Below are 15,382 nucleotides of genomic sequence, written 5' to 3'. Positions count from 1 at the left end.
CCGCCAGCCACATTGACAAGTACCAGCGCTTATACATTACTGGCAAATGTCTTGTTGCACTTGTGGCAACGAGCGTTGTCAGCATCGACTTTAGTAAAATAGACCCAGACTTTTGAACATTTCGTTCTGTCCGCCATTATGAGAGCAGAGCTGTCTGTGGCAGCGCAGCACCCGTGTCTGTGTGTGTGTGTGTGTGAGTGAGTGTGTGTGTGTGTGTGGGAGGGGAAGAGAGGAGAGAGCACAGCAGGCAGAGAGCACAGAGCTCCCCGCGCAGATAGACAACTGCCAACAAGATTAGTTTGCAACGTTTAAATTCCTCAAAAAAAAACTCCATAATTTCTCGAGTACAGATAGCAGTACCGATGACGTCGGAGCTTATAAATACTAAAAAAAAGAAAAGAAAAGATAAAAAAATATATATATATATATACAGTTAAAAAAAATATTATAATACAATAAATATCGGTTATCGGTATCGGCTTGAGGAGCATAAAGTTATCGGTATCGGTGTCAAAAAATCAATATCGTGCATCCCTAGGGAATAGTACTGCGCCACAGGAGGAATAGTACCGCGCCACAGGGGGAATAGTACCGCACTCGCATGCATTCAGCACGCACACACATTTATTCAATGGCAAATCGCAGTCTTTTTTGCAGTTATATAATTGCACAAGCCAGGGTTCGAAATTAACGGGGGGCAAAATGCACTCGATAATTTACCAAATGCCCTCGAAAAGATGCCCTTCACTCGAGTGAAGATTACAAGCTCCGCTGTTAATAGTTCAGAAACTACAAGTCCCACATTCCACAAGGCGCATAAACGTCCAATCACAGTAGAGTTTCCTGCAGTGACGCGCCTGGTTTCACGAGAGAAATGAAACGATAAACACAGTACGCGCTGGAACAGAAAGTCACCAAGTTATACATTCAGAATCAGACAACGCTAAAGATTCAGCCAGCCATGAAGCCCATTCATTTTTATTTTGAGCAAAAGAGAGATGAGGAGAAAGAGGAATCCGGCGAGGCAGCTAATGTTACTGAGGCGGATAACATTAGCGAAGTTAGCACACGCACATACACGCTGTCTGTGGGCCAGCCAGTGACTTTGGTGGTGTGACAGGTGTGTGTTATTGCACAGATGTGTGTCCCGTTCCCGTTTGCACACGCACATACACACACATAGTAAGCCATCACTGGGAACGCTCAGAGGAAAGGGCCCGGGGGGGCTGCGAATATCTGTGTCTATCTGTGTGTGTGTGTGTCTCGCTCTCTCTCCCTCTATACATCTCTCTCTCCTGAAGCTATTTCATTCAAAAGGAAGACATTGATGGACAGTAGCTATACGTATAAATTATAGCTCAGTTGTAGCTGTAACAGAATAATTGTATTAACCATTAACACTTTCAGTGCCACGGACGACATATCGTTTTATTAGGCCCCCCACTGAGTGCCCACGACGACAAATATAGTTTTATTTGTTTATTAGCGATCTGATTTCATATTTCATCAACTGAGTCTCCCGTTGGTACAGCAGCTCCTCCAGGAGCTCAGAATGGAAAAAAGCGCCCCCTATCGTCTATCCCTGTGTAACTGCAGGTCAGTCGCTTAGACTGACCTGGGATCTGTAGATATGTAGAGGCGGAGCCAGTTGGTTCCTTGTGCTGGCAAGCTGTCTGCTCAACATGGAAGTCATCGCGGGACGGGAATCAGCCTGGAATATATATTCACAGTAGCCAATACTCAATCAATAAGTGTGATCGATATTTGGAATGGCGATCAGGAATTGGAATGATCTTTTTGGAGAACATCTGATCTGAGGTAAGGAATCTATTTTACCAGTCTTATATAATAATAATCAGAGTTGTATTCGCTGAGATCTCAGCGTTTGCCCTATGTGTGATGTGTCTCTGTGTGCGCGATCGCTGATGAGGAAATAAGAGAATCGATTTTTCAGCTTGCGTCTCTAGCGTGCATACGTACACATATACTATCGATCATCTAGCGTTTATTTGAAAACGATTCATAAATAGGCCGAAAAATTACAACGTTTGTGTATTCTAGAATATTCCAGTAAATGTCTTTTATCATGGAATCTTTATATTTTCCTTGAAAACGAGGGCTTTTCAAAATGCTATAAAACGAAAATGAACAGATAAAAAAACAATACGCTTCGACAATGTTGACTGGAAAACGAGTCATTGATAAGCGACAGGCAGATTAGACATATAGCCATAATTTAAAACATAGATTAAGCGTTTTTAACGCTAACATTGAAGTGGATGGTGGGCATTCAACCGGTAAATCAAGGTTAAGCAAGGGCTCTGAAAGTGTTAATTAACTATTATTCAATAGCGTTTAAATTATAATTAATTAAATAATTGTATAAAGAATTTTTCATGTTCTGTCATCTAATAATATATTCCATTGCCTTTCCTATCTGTATCAAAGTCAAAATGTTGGTATCGTGACAAGACTACAACATACAAAAGCAGCTTGACAACCGATATCCTTTGCGTCTAGGCATGGGCCAATTTGTGATTTTGGTGGTATGTGCTATTTGCACAGATGTTTATCCCTTAGTATGCACAGGCACAGTATAATATGCATGTAATAAATAGTTTGTTAAACTCTTGTGTTACTTGAAAATGTTTCACTGTGCTCCTAAATGTCTTTGTGTGCTCCTAAATTTTTATTTACATTTTAAAATAAAATACAATTTTACATTGTATTTAGGAGCACATGTGCTCCTTGGGAAGCGTAGAGCCCTATATATGGAGACATTAACATTACGTTATCAAACATGGGGACGAAAACTGTAAAAAAAAGTTTGTTAATTTTCATCATAAAAATGCTGTGCCCCGAAATACAAAAAAAGCCCCCGGAAATCAATTAAGGGGGGCAAAAAAAGCCCTGGATTTTTTATTTTTATTTTTATTTTTTTATTTCTAACCCTGGCACAAGCTGACATTGCGATTGCGATTAATCGTGCAGCACTACTGTTAGGAAAGTAAACAACACAATACACACCTTTAGGAAAGTACACCACACAATATACACAGTTAGGAAACTACACACGACACAATACATACAGATAGGAAAGTACATACACTGTGTGTGTATGAATGTGTAATCTTACTAGGGTATTGTGTAGTGTGTAGCGGGGGTGTGTGTGTGTATATATATATAGTCTCACTAGGGTCCTGTTGTGTAGCAGGGGTGTATATGTGTATAATTAGCAGGGGTGTATATATATATATATATATATATATATATATATATATATATATATATATATTAGGGATGCTCGATATTGGCTTTTTTACCGATACCGATATAGTAGGGCTGGGCGATAAAACGATAACGATAACTATCGCGATAAATTATTTCCTCGAAATAAACATGAAACGTGGTCGCAAAGTTTCGATATATCGATTTTCCAAGCTTGGATATCAGCACACGCACTAACAACCAATCAGTGAAGGAGATGGCCGACAGTGAAGGAGACCCGCGGTGTACCTCTGGGTAGAGAGGTAGGACTCTAGTAGTAAACAAGGCTGGCTAGGATAACTAGCTTGCGCGGCACTATTTTATATATTTACGTGCCGAGTATGTGTGTGTCGTGAATTCTGAGGCCACGTTTATAGTAGTGTGGGGTATACAGTGGACGTCGTTTCAATATATTGGGGCGGAAGAGAGTATTTTAGGGTAATATTTAATACATTGTCTGTCATGAGATACTCCGCTTGTCGGCTAACTGCTAAAGTGCGCGGACTGATGACGACATCAACATTCGCAGCAGCAAAACAAGTCTATGATATATATCTATGCTATTAATAGCCTGTCCATCGCCGCCGGGCATAAGAAGTTAATTAAACTTGACAGACATTATATCGACGATAATTATCGATATCGAGTTATATGAAAATAATTTTATAATTTTATCGCGATAACGTTTTTGGCCATATCGCCCAGCCCTACGATATAGTCCAACTCTTAATTTCCGATACCGATATCAACCGATACCGATATATGCAGGCCCCCCCCCCCCCCCCCCCCCCCCAAAAAAAAACGTAATAATTTCAGGTAATTAACATTACATATCTCTTGTTGTGTAATTAACACAACATTATGCATACTTTGACAATAAATAAAATAATAATTTGTTCTTACTTGCTTGCCTGGGTAAATAAATGTTAATTTTTATTTGAAAACAGATACAGATATTTTCCGATATCACATTTTTATGCCAATATCGGTAGGCCGATAATACCGGACATCCCTAATATATATATCTATGCATGTGTGTGTGTGTATAGTCTCACTAGAGCAGGGGTGTCAAACTCAATTACCGAGGGGGCCGAAATTAAAGATGCAGATGACTTTGCAGGCCAGACACATAATACCTAAAAAAGGTATTTCTCCTGAGCTCACTTGCTTAATTGGTCATTTTGTTTATCTGTTCAGTTTGTGCACCAGCTCAATATGTTGTTGTATACACTTCTGTTCATTCTCTGGTGCCTCAATGAATACAATGAGGGCTGTTTAAAAGGTTGGTAAGGAGACAACATTTATGGATAATTGGCTTATTATATTTATTTTTTACAGATTTAAATTACATATATTAGGATTCAATTAATTATTCACCTACAAGAGTTTCTAAGATGAGCAATTCTAGGTTAAACTGGTCCTGGACTGTTGGAGAACGGTTACACAAAACATCGCTCACCTCGCTTCCACTGGTCTCACGCAAAAAATTATTTCCAGAGCAGGTATGTGAAATTAATAAAAATAATGATGAATTTGTAAGTGAATAATACCCATTCGGTTTCAATTAGTTATTCACCCACAATAGTTTGGAGAATTAGCAATTCTAGGTTAAACTGGTCTCTCACCTCAGCATCTCTCTCTACCGTAGCTTACTCATCTTGCGCAAAACCAAATGACCACAGATTTATTTTCAGAGTAGATAGGATGAATTAGCAATAATCCACTTGATAAAGTAAAATTGGATGCAACCGAATAAAACCACGGCTTGAGTCGAGTGAAAACGGACGACTGACTAGCTTTTAAAAGCGAAATTAACTAAAAACACAAGGTAACTGATGTGATGGCTAAATACTGGGTCCTCCTGCCAGATAGCCCTCTACTGAACGCACAGAGAGGAAACTGGTATCTACCTTCTTGTCTCTCTCTGGAGAAGACGATAAGCTAATTTCCCAAAATGTTAGCGTGTTCTTTTAAGTAGGGCTGTCAACTAATATTCTATATTTGAGTTAATAATAAAAAAAAAATGTAAAAGGGTGCATGCATGTGTGTGGGGGTGGGGATAGGTCTTGTAGGTCTGGCTTGTCGTTTGCGTTTCGCATACTATGAGGCTATGCTAAATTACAGGTAATCTCCTAGTCGTGTGCGTGGGCTGAACGAACAACATCGGGCCCTTTGCACAAGTTATATTTCGGGAAGGGGGAGGGAATTTTTGAATTAAGTTCTGCAGAATAAAAAGGTTCCGCAAATGCGTTCCGTTAAAGTAACGATTCATTGTTCGGTACAGAGCGAATATGTGTATCGTTACACCCGTAGCAGTCACCCCTAGTTAGTCACATCATCGATAAATACAAGGGAACCAGTTCCATTGGTAGCGATACATGCCCACGCCATAACTCTACCACCACCATGCTTCACTGATGACATGGTATGCTTTGGCTCATGAGCAGATCCTTTCCTTCTCTATACTCTTTATCTTCCCATCATTCTGGTACAAGTTGATCTTTGTCTCTCATCTGTCCATAGGATGTTGTTTCAGAACGACACAGGCTTTTCTTTAGATGTTTTTGGCAAACTCTAATCTGGTCCCTAATCTGGTCCCAAGGGTTTACATCAGGAGGAACCCTCTGTAGTCTAATTTTTGTATTTTTTTTTAACCTTCTCTTTCTCCTATTTTTCTCTGATTTTCTCCCCATCCCAATTAGTCGTTGTGCCATTTGTTTTCGGTGGTCTTCCAGGTCTTTTGGTGTTGCTGAGCTCACCAGTGTGTTCTTTATTTTTAAGAATATACCAAACAGTTAATTTAGCCACACCTAATGTTTTTGCCATTTTTCAGCCAAACAGATTCCAAATGAAAATACTGTACCACACTTGAAATTAACTCTAAACATTTTATCTGCTCCTTGTGAATGGAACATGGAATTTCAAATCCATTGTGGTGGTGTACAGAGCCAAAATGATGAGAATTGTGTTGACTGTATGTGTGTGTAGTCTTACTAGGGTCTTGTAGCAGAGGTCTAATATATATATATGCGTGTATATAATCTTACCAGGGTCTTGTTGTGTAGCAGGGGTCTGCCAAGTCTGATACGTGGTTCCCCAACCTCCTGGTGTCATGAAGGCCTGACCATTGCTAGGGAGAGAGAGAGGACAGAGACGGTGAAGGAGAGACAGAGAAAAGGAGAGAGGTGAGGGAGAAAGAGAGACCGAGACAGTGAGAGAGAGACAGAGAGGGTGATGGAGAAAGAGAGGAATAAGGGGTTATGATTAGGGATGCACAATAATTATCGGGCCGATATCAGCAATTATGATGTCATCCCGATAACATTATTGATAGCTCCGATAATATATAATACATTTTTTGATTAAAAGAAATGCGGTGTGGGTGGATTGGGATGAAGGGAGTTTGTTTTTACTGTAGGCTCCTCCCGTTTTGCCAGTACTGTGGTACGACTGATCGCGTGTGGTTTAGGAAGAGGACGTTTTTCGCGGCTTGTACCTATTGACGAGGCGTTTGCAAAATTAAAGACATTTGACAGAGATGATTTGTTTGGTTTATTTAATTATTTTTGAGGCATGCTGTCCTATAAATGCCAAGTAATAGTTGTTTCATGCACCAAGACCACAACAGTCTCCTCTCCTATAGCGTCAAATGTTTTATCTGCTGACAAAGCACAATACCGGTTGGTTTTTAGTTCACTCATTGTTCAGGGAAACACATTGTTAATGACATTGACGGATTGTGAATTTTGTGATTGACTCAAATTATATTTATTTGGAAAAATAAATATAGTCACTTTATTTGAAGAGTCAAAACTGTTCTCTTGGCTTTGTTTTGTTCATAGTAGTAACGCTCATGTCATGATAAATCTGGTTAATATACATTAAAAAGATTTTTTTATAATACAATAAATATATATACCGTAATTCCTCTAATAGTGACCGGTATTCAATTACAAACCGGGTCTCTATTAATGGCCGGGTGCGTTCTTGAGCTAAGCAATTATAAGCCGACCTCCTAATACAAGCCGGGTTACTAATATACTGAGCTGCATACTGAGCTGCTAAGGTAAAGTTACTTGATTTCACTTTGAAAACGTTGAAATGACCAGTGACCACCTGTAATTGCACTGTTTACTATTTCATACAGTACTTGGTTTCAATAAATGAACCCAGTATATTTTACTGGGTTCAAACTGACACAAAATGTTGATTTATTCATTATGATCGGTTTGAAAATTTGAAATATAGGCCTCTCTCTTATACATGCCTCCTCCTAATAAAAGCATGGTACCCGCTACAGTATAAGCAAATACAAGCCCGGGTCACTATTAGAGGAATTACGGTATATATTATCGGTTATCGGTATCGACCTTGAGGAGCAGAAAGTTATCGGTATCGATATCGGGGTAAAAAAAAATCAATATCGTGCACCCCTAGATTGCCATGTTGTCTGATGTGCGTCAAAGTATCGACCATTTGCATGTTTAGATAATTTTTTTGTGATGCTTTCCGTCAGACCGCATGTCTGCAGACTCAAGAGAAAGAGAGAAAAAGAGATAGATGAGAGAGAGAAAGAGGGCTTCAGACTGGCTCAGAGAGAGACTCATGTCTGCAGACTGGCTCAGAGAGAGAGACTCATGTCTGCAGACTGGCTCAGAGACTCATGTCTGCAGACTGGCTCAGAGAGAGAGACTCATGTCTGCAGACTGGCTCAGAGAGAGAGACTCATGTCTGCAGACTGGCTCAGAGACTCATGTCTGCAGACTGGCTCAGAGACTCATGTCTGCAGACTGGCTCAGAGACTCATGTCTGCAGACTGGCTCAGAGAGAGAGACTCATGTCTGCAGACTGGCTCAGAGACTCATGTCTGCAGACTGGCTCAGAGAGAGACTCATGTCTGCAGACTGGCTCAGAGAAGGACTCATGTCTGCAGACTGGCTCAGAGAAGGACTCATGTCTACAGACTGGCTCAGAGAGAGACTCATGTCTGCAGACTGGCTCAGAGAAGGACTCATGTCTGCAGACTGGCTCAGAGAAGGACTCAAGTCTACAGACTGGCTCAGAGAGAGACTCATGTCTGCAGACTGGCTCAGAGAAGGACTCATGTCTGCAGACTGGCTCAGAGAAGGACTCATGTCTACAGACTGGCTCAGAGAGAGACTCATGTCTGCAGACTGGCTCAGAGAAGGACTCATGTCTGCAGACTGGCTCAGAGAAGGACTCATGTCTACAGACTGGCTCAGAGAGAGACTCATGTCTGCAGACTGGCTCAGAGAAGGACTCATGTCTACAGACTGGCTCAGAGAGAGACTCATGTCTGCAGACTGGCTCAGAGAGAGACTCATGTCTGCAGACTGGCTCAGAGAAGGACTCATGTCTGCAGACTGGCTCAGAGAAGGACTCATGTCTACAGACTGGCTCAGAGAGAGACTCATGTCTGCAGACTGGCTCAGAGACTCATGTCTACAGACTGGCTCAGAGAGAGAGACTCATGTCTGCAGACTGGCTCAGAGAAGGACTCATGTCTACAGACTGGCTCAGAGAAGGACTCATGTCTGCAGACTGGCTCAGAGAGAGACTCATGTCTGCAGACTGGCTCAGAGACTCATGTCTACAGACTGGCTCAGAGAGAGAGACTCATGTCTGCAGACTGGCTCAGAGAGAGAGACTCATGTCTGCAGACTGGCTAAGAGACTCATGTCTGCAGACTGGCTCAGAGAGAGAGACTCATGTCTGCAGACTGGCTCAGAGAGAGACTCATGTCTGCAGACTGGCTCAGAGAGAGAGACTCATGTCTGCAGACTGGCTCAGAGAAGGACTCATGTCTACAGACTGGCTCAGAGAGAGAGACTCATGTCTGCAGACTGGCTCAGAGAGAGACTCATGTCTGCAGACTGGCTCAGAGAGAGAGACTCATGTCTGCAGACTGGCTCAGAGAGAGAGACTCATGTCTGCAGACTGGCTCAGAGAGAGAGACTCATGTCTGCAGACTGGCTCAGAGAAGGACTCATGTCTACAGACTGGCTCAGAGAGAGAGACTCATGTCTGCAGACTGGCTCAGAGAGAGACTCATGTCTGCAGACTGGCTCAGAGAGAGAGACTCATGTCTGCAGACTGGCTAAGAGACTCATGTCTGCAGACTGGCTCAGAGAGAGAGACTCATGTCTGCAGACTGGCTAAGAGACTCATGTCTGCAGACTGGCTCAGAGACACAGCTGACTGAAGAAACAAGCTCTGTCCCCAACAAACCACACATGGAATGAAACGTGTTCCATCAATACGCCTCATCTGTAGTGTGTGTGTCTTACTTGTGTTGTGTGGTCGGACCCTGGGTGAAGGGACTGAATCCAAACCCTCCGTTACTCATTATACCTGTACCCTAGAGGGGAGGAGGAGAGAGGGGAGGTAGAGAGGAGAGGAAGAGAGGATGTTAACGCTTTCATTCCGACCATGTCGGCACCTACATGAGTTTACATGCCTTTTTAAAATAGCTCTTGAACCAAATGTGCCATTGCAAAGATTCCAAGTGTCCCTGAAAGCAGAGAAGCTGTGCTTTCCTTACAGTAGTGTTCTCAAATGTACTTGTCAGGACATAGTGACGTCAGTAGCTCTGGAATATCTTTGGAGGAAGTTGGTTTTTGGCGAGTGGATGTGACTTTTTTTAGTAGTATTTTAGTAGTTTTGTACAGGGTTTTGATTATTGGTAAGATGTCAAGATGGTCAAGTAGGGTAACGAAAATAACCAAAAGGTTTCATGACGACGGTGCAATACACAACATAGTCAGAGACAACAGCGACGGATGGACCAGGGTATGCAACGTTAGTAAAATTGCAGTTTGTAGTAGTACAGCTACTGTGTGTAGGTCTGTGTGTGTAGGGGCCATATGGCCTATATTGTGAAATATGTATACATTTACCATTGCCTACCTGTACCTGTGATAGTATGCAGTTTCAGGGTTCCCACGCTTGCCTTGAAATTTTTTTCCATGCTACCTCCTGATTTTCTAGGTACCATATTAAGTGATGATCTATAGGCCCCTGAAGTTTTCCGCCCCCAACCGCGCCCCCCTCCCCTCACACACACAACCCCCTAGGACACCTGACTACTTACTTGATTTAAAAGATGTGCCAGTCAAGTCTACATTGTAAATGCTTAGAGATTATGTCTTATTGATAATATCAATGCATGAAATAATGCAACAAGCTGTAGATGAACAACAATTTATTGAACTGGAACTTTGAAACACATGAGCACTGGGATTGATATGTTCTCTCTACCAGTCCTCTCTCATCCTGTCCTCTTCTCTCCACACCTCCCCTCTTGTGTCTGCTCCTGTCTTCTCTTCCTACTCTTCTCAACTCCTCTCCACTCCCCTTTCCTCCGTCATCCTCTACTCTCTTATCCTCCTCTCTTCTCCTCCTTCATCTTCGCCCCTTTTCTCTTCCTCCTCCCTCTTTCCTTCTGTGCCCTCCTGGCTCCTGCCCCTTCCCCCTGCCTCCTCCTCTCTAGTCTGAAGATCTGAAACAGAATGTTATTTTGAGTTAAAATGTGTCATCTCCATAAGCTAAAATGGCGTTATATTTGTCTTTAGGGGTGTGACCAATAAATATTACAATCTTTCATACATCCATAAAGGCTATTGCGCATACCTCATTGCTTTAACTTATTGACAGACTCTTGCAGCTCTTTCAAGGCTTTGTCTAGAGCTGCCACCTCTTCCTTTTTCTCAGCAACCCCTTTCCGATAGGCATTTGATTTTGACAGCAGTGTAAAATCGTGCTTCTTCTCTGCCATGACTGCCATTTCATGTGCTTCTTTCTCCATTGTTTCAGCGCTAGTCATTACTTTTTGCCGCTTTGTTTTCACTTTCTGGATTTCCTGGCAGAGCTCCTTTCTTTTCTTCTCTTTGGTGGTTTGCTCTCTCAACTTCTTCTGGTCTTCCAAATACATCTCATATCTTGTCCTTGCTCCTCTGCAGTGTTGCTTGAGGTCTTTTGGAAGAGCTTCATCTGTGTGCCCAGCCATTGCATCGTGGACCAAGCGCATTGCTATTAGAGTCTTCTCCTGTAGGTTTTCAACAAGCATATCCTTGTTAACAAGAGTACCCCCTTTCTACTGCAGCTTGTCCATGAGACAGCGTGAAGAGACATTGCATGATGTTCCACAGTTCTGCATACTCTTCTTTGCCACTGAGATATCTTCCGAAGAATTCATCAAGTATGCAGCTGTAAACAAATTCTTGGAACTCTGCTTTGTGGTTTGTGTTGACATCGATTGAGAATTCTTTATACTGAGAAAGGACTTTGTCACACTCTGTGGCAGGGCACCATCCAGCATTGAGGAGAACCTGAAGGAGTTTCTCAAACATTGCTGTTGTACTTTCGGTTTCTGTCACAATCATCACAGGGTCAAGGGACCTCATATGCCGCACAGCTGGATACATGAGAGGACTTCTCTCCATCATTTTCTTGCAGGTCATTGCGAGTAAGGAGACACATTCTTTTTTGAACTCCACGATTTTCACTGGATTTTCCTGGAGCTTCTCAGATGCCTTCTGCAAAGCCTGCTTGGTTGAAAATCCTATGTCCAGGTGTTTGAGTGGGACATAGATTTGCTTCTCTTGGGGGTCCAGTTTAGTGAGCTGGAGAGGTGTCTTGATCTTTGCAAGAGATTATGAGTCTTACGTAGAAGGGGTAGTATGCCTACTCTTACTATGTAAAAGCTTTTGTAAATCAAACTAATGAACCTAAAAGGGAAAACATAAGGCTGGTTCCCCTGTGGTTCCTCAGTACAGCAACCCCACTAGTAAGCTTAGCTTAACAGTATAGATGTATAGAATCAGTCTAGGCATGATCAATGATTTTTCAAAAATGTCTCACCCCAAATGTTCCTATTTAGTAGTATAATTTTTTTTAAAGAAAAAAAAACGAAAAATCACAAAATAGCTAAAAGTAGATATAAGAATGAATGTTACAAAATTGATCAAGACTAGACTATTCATGTCAACTAGTATAGAAGTAATGTCACAGCCTAATGTGAAAATGTATTGGTAGTTAGCTAGCAATGCAAGCTAGCCAACACTAGCTAGTTAGTTAGCAAACTGAATGTTGGCTAGCAACATTGCACTCCATGTGCTTGCTAACCATCATTAACAAATCCAAATTCAAAACAAACTCAAACTCAAGTTGCTAGCTAGTTAGCAAGATTGCACTGCTTACTAACTAACGTTGATAAACCCAGGTTTACCACACAGTTAAAACACAGCTACTTACATTTGAGGATAAACTTGCATAAGAAGTTTCACTAGATGTCAAGGCTCCCGTGTTGGCTGGGAAATGCATGTATTTGACCCTTCTATTGAGATTGCGAGTAACGTTATTATTCCTGAAGTCCACCAATCCGAAACTATACTTTTAAAGTCCATATCACCAAGTTGCCTGCATCAAATTCCAACATACCATATAGGATGCCAAGAGCATGCTCTCTACAACATGGGATCATCCATTTATATCTACAGTAAAAGCTGTTCACATGTAAAGGGTTTTTATAAACTCATCTTAATTCTGTGCTCAATAGTTTCATTGTATTACTATTTTACACATCATCCAAGACAACGGTTTCTATTTCCATGCAAGTGTTCACTTTTGCTCAGTTTCCATGACTTTTCCATACCTGGAAAATGAAAAAATGTATTCCATGTTTTCCAGGTACCGTGGGAACCCTGAGTTTGTAGTAGTACAGCTACTGTGTGTGTGTGTGGGCCTATATTGTGAAATATGTATACATTTACCATTGCCTACCTGTGTTTGTAATTTTGCACTTTTAGCCTATATACCATAGCCTACCTGTGAAGGAGAAAGCACATACCTATATACTCACCTGAATGTGAGTAGAATGTTTTAGTAAATATAGCCTACAACATATTGATTTAACTGCAATGTGGGCCTGTGCTTGCAGCTGGAGAGGAACTGTTTTCTGCAGAACCACACAGCCTGAAAAAACATCCAAACAAGCTGATGGACCCATATATTCTGGTCCATCAGCTGTCTTATAGACCCACCACTCCTCTGGTCATTAGGCGTGTTAGATCAGGTGCTACACAGTCCTCCACACGTATGCATTTCATCAGAGAGGTCAGAGCACAGGGACCCCGGCAGGGCGGCACCGCCGGAGCATTTTGGGGGTTCAGTGCCTTGCTCAATGGCACTTAGGCAAAGATACTGGGCCCACAGATGTAATACCAGCCACCAGCTCACAGCTGGAATATAAGTTATTGCATTCATGGAGATTTTCTGAAACACGGTGGGTGTGGATAGGCATCGTTTGAAAGGAATTACGAGTGAGATTTCCATACCCCTATCTTGTCGTCGATGAGCTGTCTGGCCATATCCATCTGCTGTGCTGTGCCTCGGATGGTGAAGACTCTGGTGTTGGGGTCAGTGGAGGGAGGAGGGGTCCTCTGGAGCTCCACGTGGGCTCCCGACTGCTGGTTGATGTTCTTAATGGTTTCTCCTCCTGGACACACAGAAATCATGTTCTTAACGGTCTCTCCGCCTGGACACACACAAATCATGTTCTTAATGGTCTCTCCGCCTGGACACACACAAATCATGTTCTTAACGGTCTCTCCTCCTGGACACACAAATCATGTTCTTAATGGTCTCTCCTCCTGGACACACACAAATCATGTTCTTAACGGTCTCTCCTCCTGGACACACAGAAATCATGTTCTTAACGGTCTCTCCGCCTGGACACACACAGAAATCATGTTCTTAACGGTCTCTCCTCCTGGACACACAGAAATCATGTTCTTAACGGTCTCTCCGCCTGGACACACACAGAAATCATGTTCTTAACGGTCTCTCCTCCTGGACACACAGAAATCATGTTCTTAATGGTCTCTCCTCCTGGACACACAGAAATCATGTTCTTAATGGTCTCTCCTCCTGGACACAGAAATCATGTTCTTAGTGGTCTCTCCTCCTGGACACACACACACAAATCATGTTCTTAATGGTCTCTCCTCCTGGACACACAGAAATCATGTTCTTAGTGGTCTCTCCTCCTGGACACACACACACACAAATCATGTTCTTAATGGTCTCTCCTCCTGGACACACACAAATCATGTTCTTAGTGGTCTCTCCTCCTGGACACAGAAATCATGTTCTTAATGGTCTCTCCTCCTGGACACACACAGAAATCATGTTCTTAATGGTCTCTCCTCCTGGACACACACAGAAATCATGTTCTTAACGGTCTCTCCTCCTGGACACACACAGAAATCATGTTCTTAATGGTCTCTCCTCCTGGACACACAGAAATCATGTTCTTAATGGTCTCTCCTCCTGGACACACACAGAAATCATGTTCTTAACGGTCTCTCCTCCTGGACACACACAGAAATCATGTTCTTAACGGTCTCTCCTCCTGGACACACACAGAAATCATGTTCTTAACTCATTCAACGCCAGTCACGAGTATAGTCGGGTTAACTAGCCAACCGTTCAGCGCCAATCACAAGTATAGTCGGGTTTTAATCGTTATTTATTTTATTAGCGATATCCATTCATTTTCATCCATCCAACCTGATGTTATCGTTGGGAATGGGTCTGAGCTCTCAAAAGGGCAAATACCGCCGCCTATCGTCTCCCGGATGGTATTGCACATCATTGGATTGGATTGGCTGGGACTGTGCATCAAAAAAAAATCAGGTTTTGCCTCTCTGGCATGCAGTATAGTTATACCACATTGACTGGGGGGACTGGGAGCAGCGTGGATTATGTGTTTTGGACTATAATGTTGGATCAATGGACACGATCGATATTTGGAATGTTGATCAGGAATTGGATTAATCTTTTTGCAGAACATCTGATGTGAGGTAAGGACTCTATGTTACCAGTATTGGGTTAATGAGATGTTTTTTTTCATAGCGATCACGACGTGTGTGTGTGTGTGTGCGTGCCGTTGGCGCTGAGCAAGGCACGGATACGCGATTTTCAGCCCGCTTTTGTATCGTGCATAAGGACACATATACTATCGATAATCTAGCGTTTATTTGAAAACGATTCATAAATCAGCCGAAAAATGACAACGTGTTTTGTGTATTCCACT

General features: G+C 42.3%; 1 protein-coding gene across 5 annotated transcripts in view; it reads right to left on the bottom strand.

Moving 5' to 3' along the window:
• LOC311248924 (far upstream element-binding protein 3-like) overlaps positions 1-15,382 on the bottom strand; it is a 157,898-nt gene that overhangs the window by 19,182 nt on the left and 123,334 nt on the right. For all 5 annotated transcript variants that reach the window (XM_084338162.1, XM_084338161.1, XM_084338159.1 and 2 more), the window contains 3 exons: positions 13,623-13,783; positions 9,576-9,646; positions 6,315-6,397 (listed from right to left, as the gene is read on the bottom strand). In XM_084338162.1, coding sequence (XP_084194288.1) covers positions 6,315-6,397; positions 9,576-9,646; positions 13,623-13,783 — 315 coding nt within the window. The remainder of the gene's footprint in view (positions 1-6,314; positions 6,398-9,575; positions 9,647-13,622; positions 13,784-15,382) is intronic.

This window comes from Notolepis coatsorum (genome assembly GCF_963971535.1).
Source record: "Notolepis coatsorum genome assembly, chromosome: 2".
In the NCBI taxonomy this organism is placed as follows: Eukaryota; Metazoa; Chordata; class Actinopteri; order Aulopiformes; family Paralepididae; genus Notolepis; species Notolepis coatsorum.
This window is presented reverse-complemented; position numbering and strand designations above follow the sequence as displayed.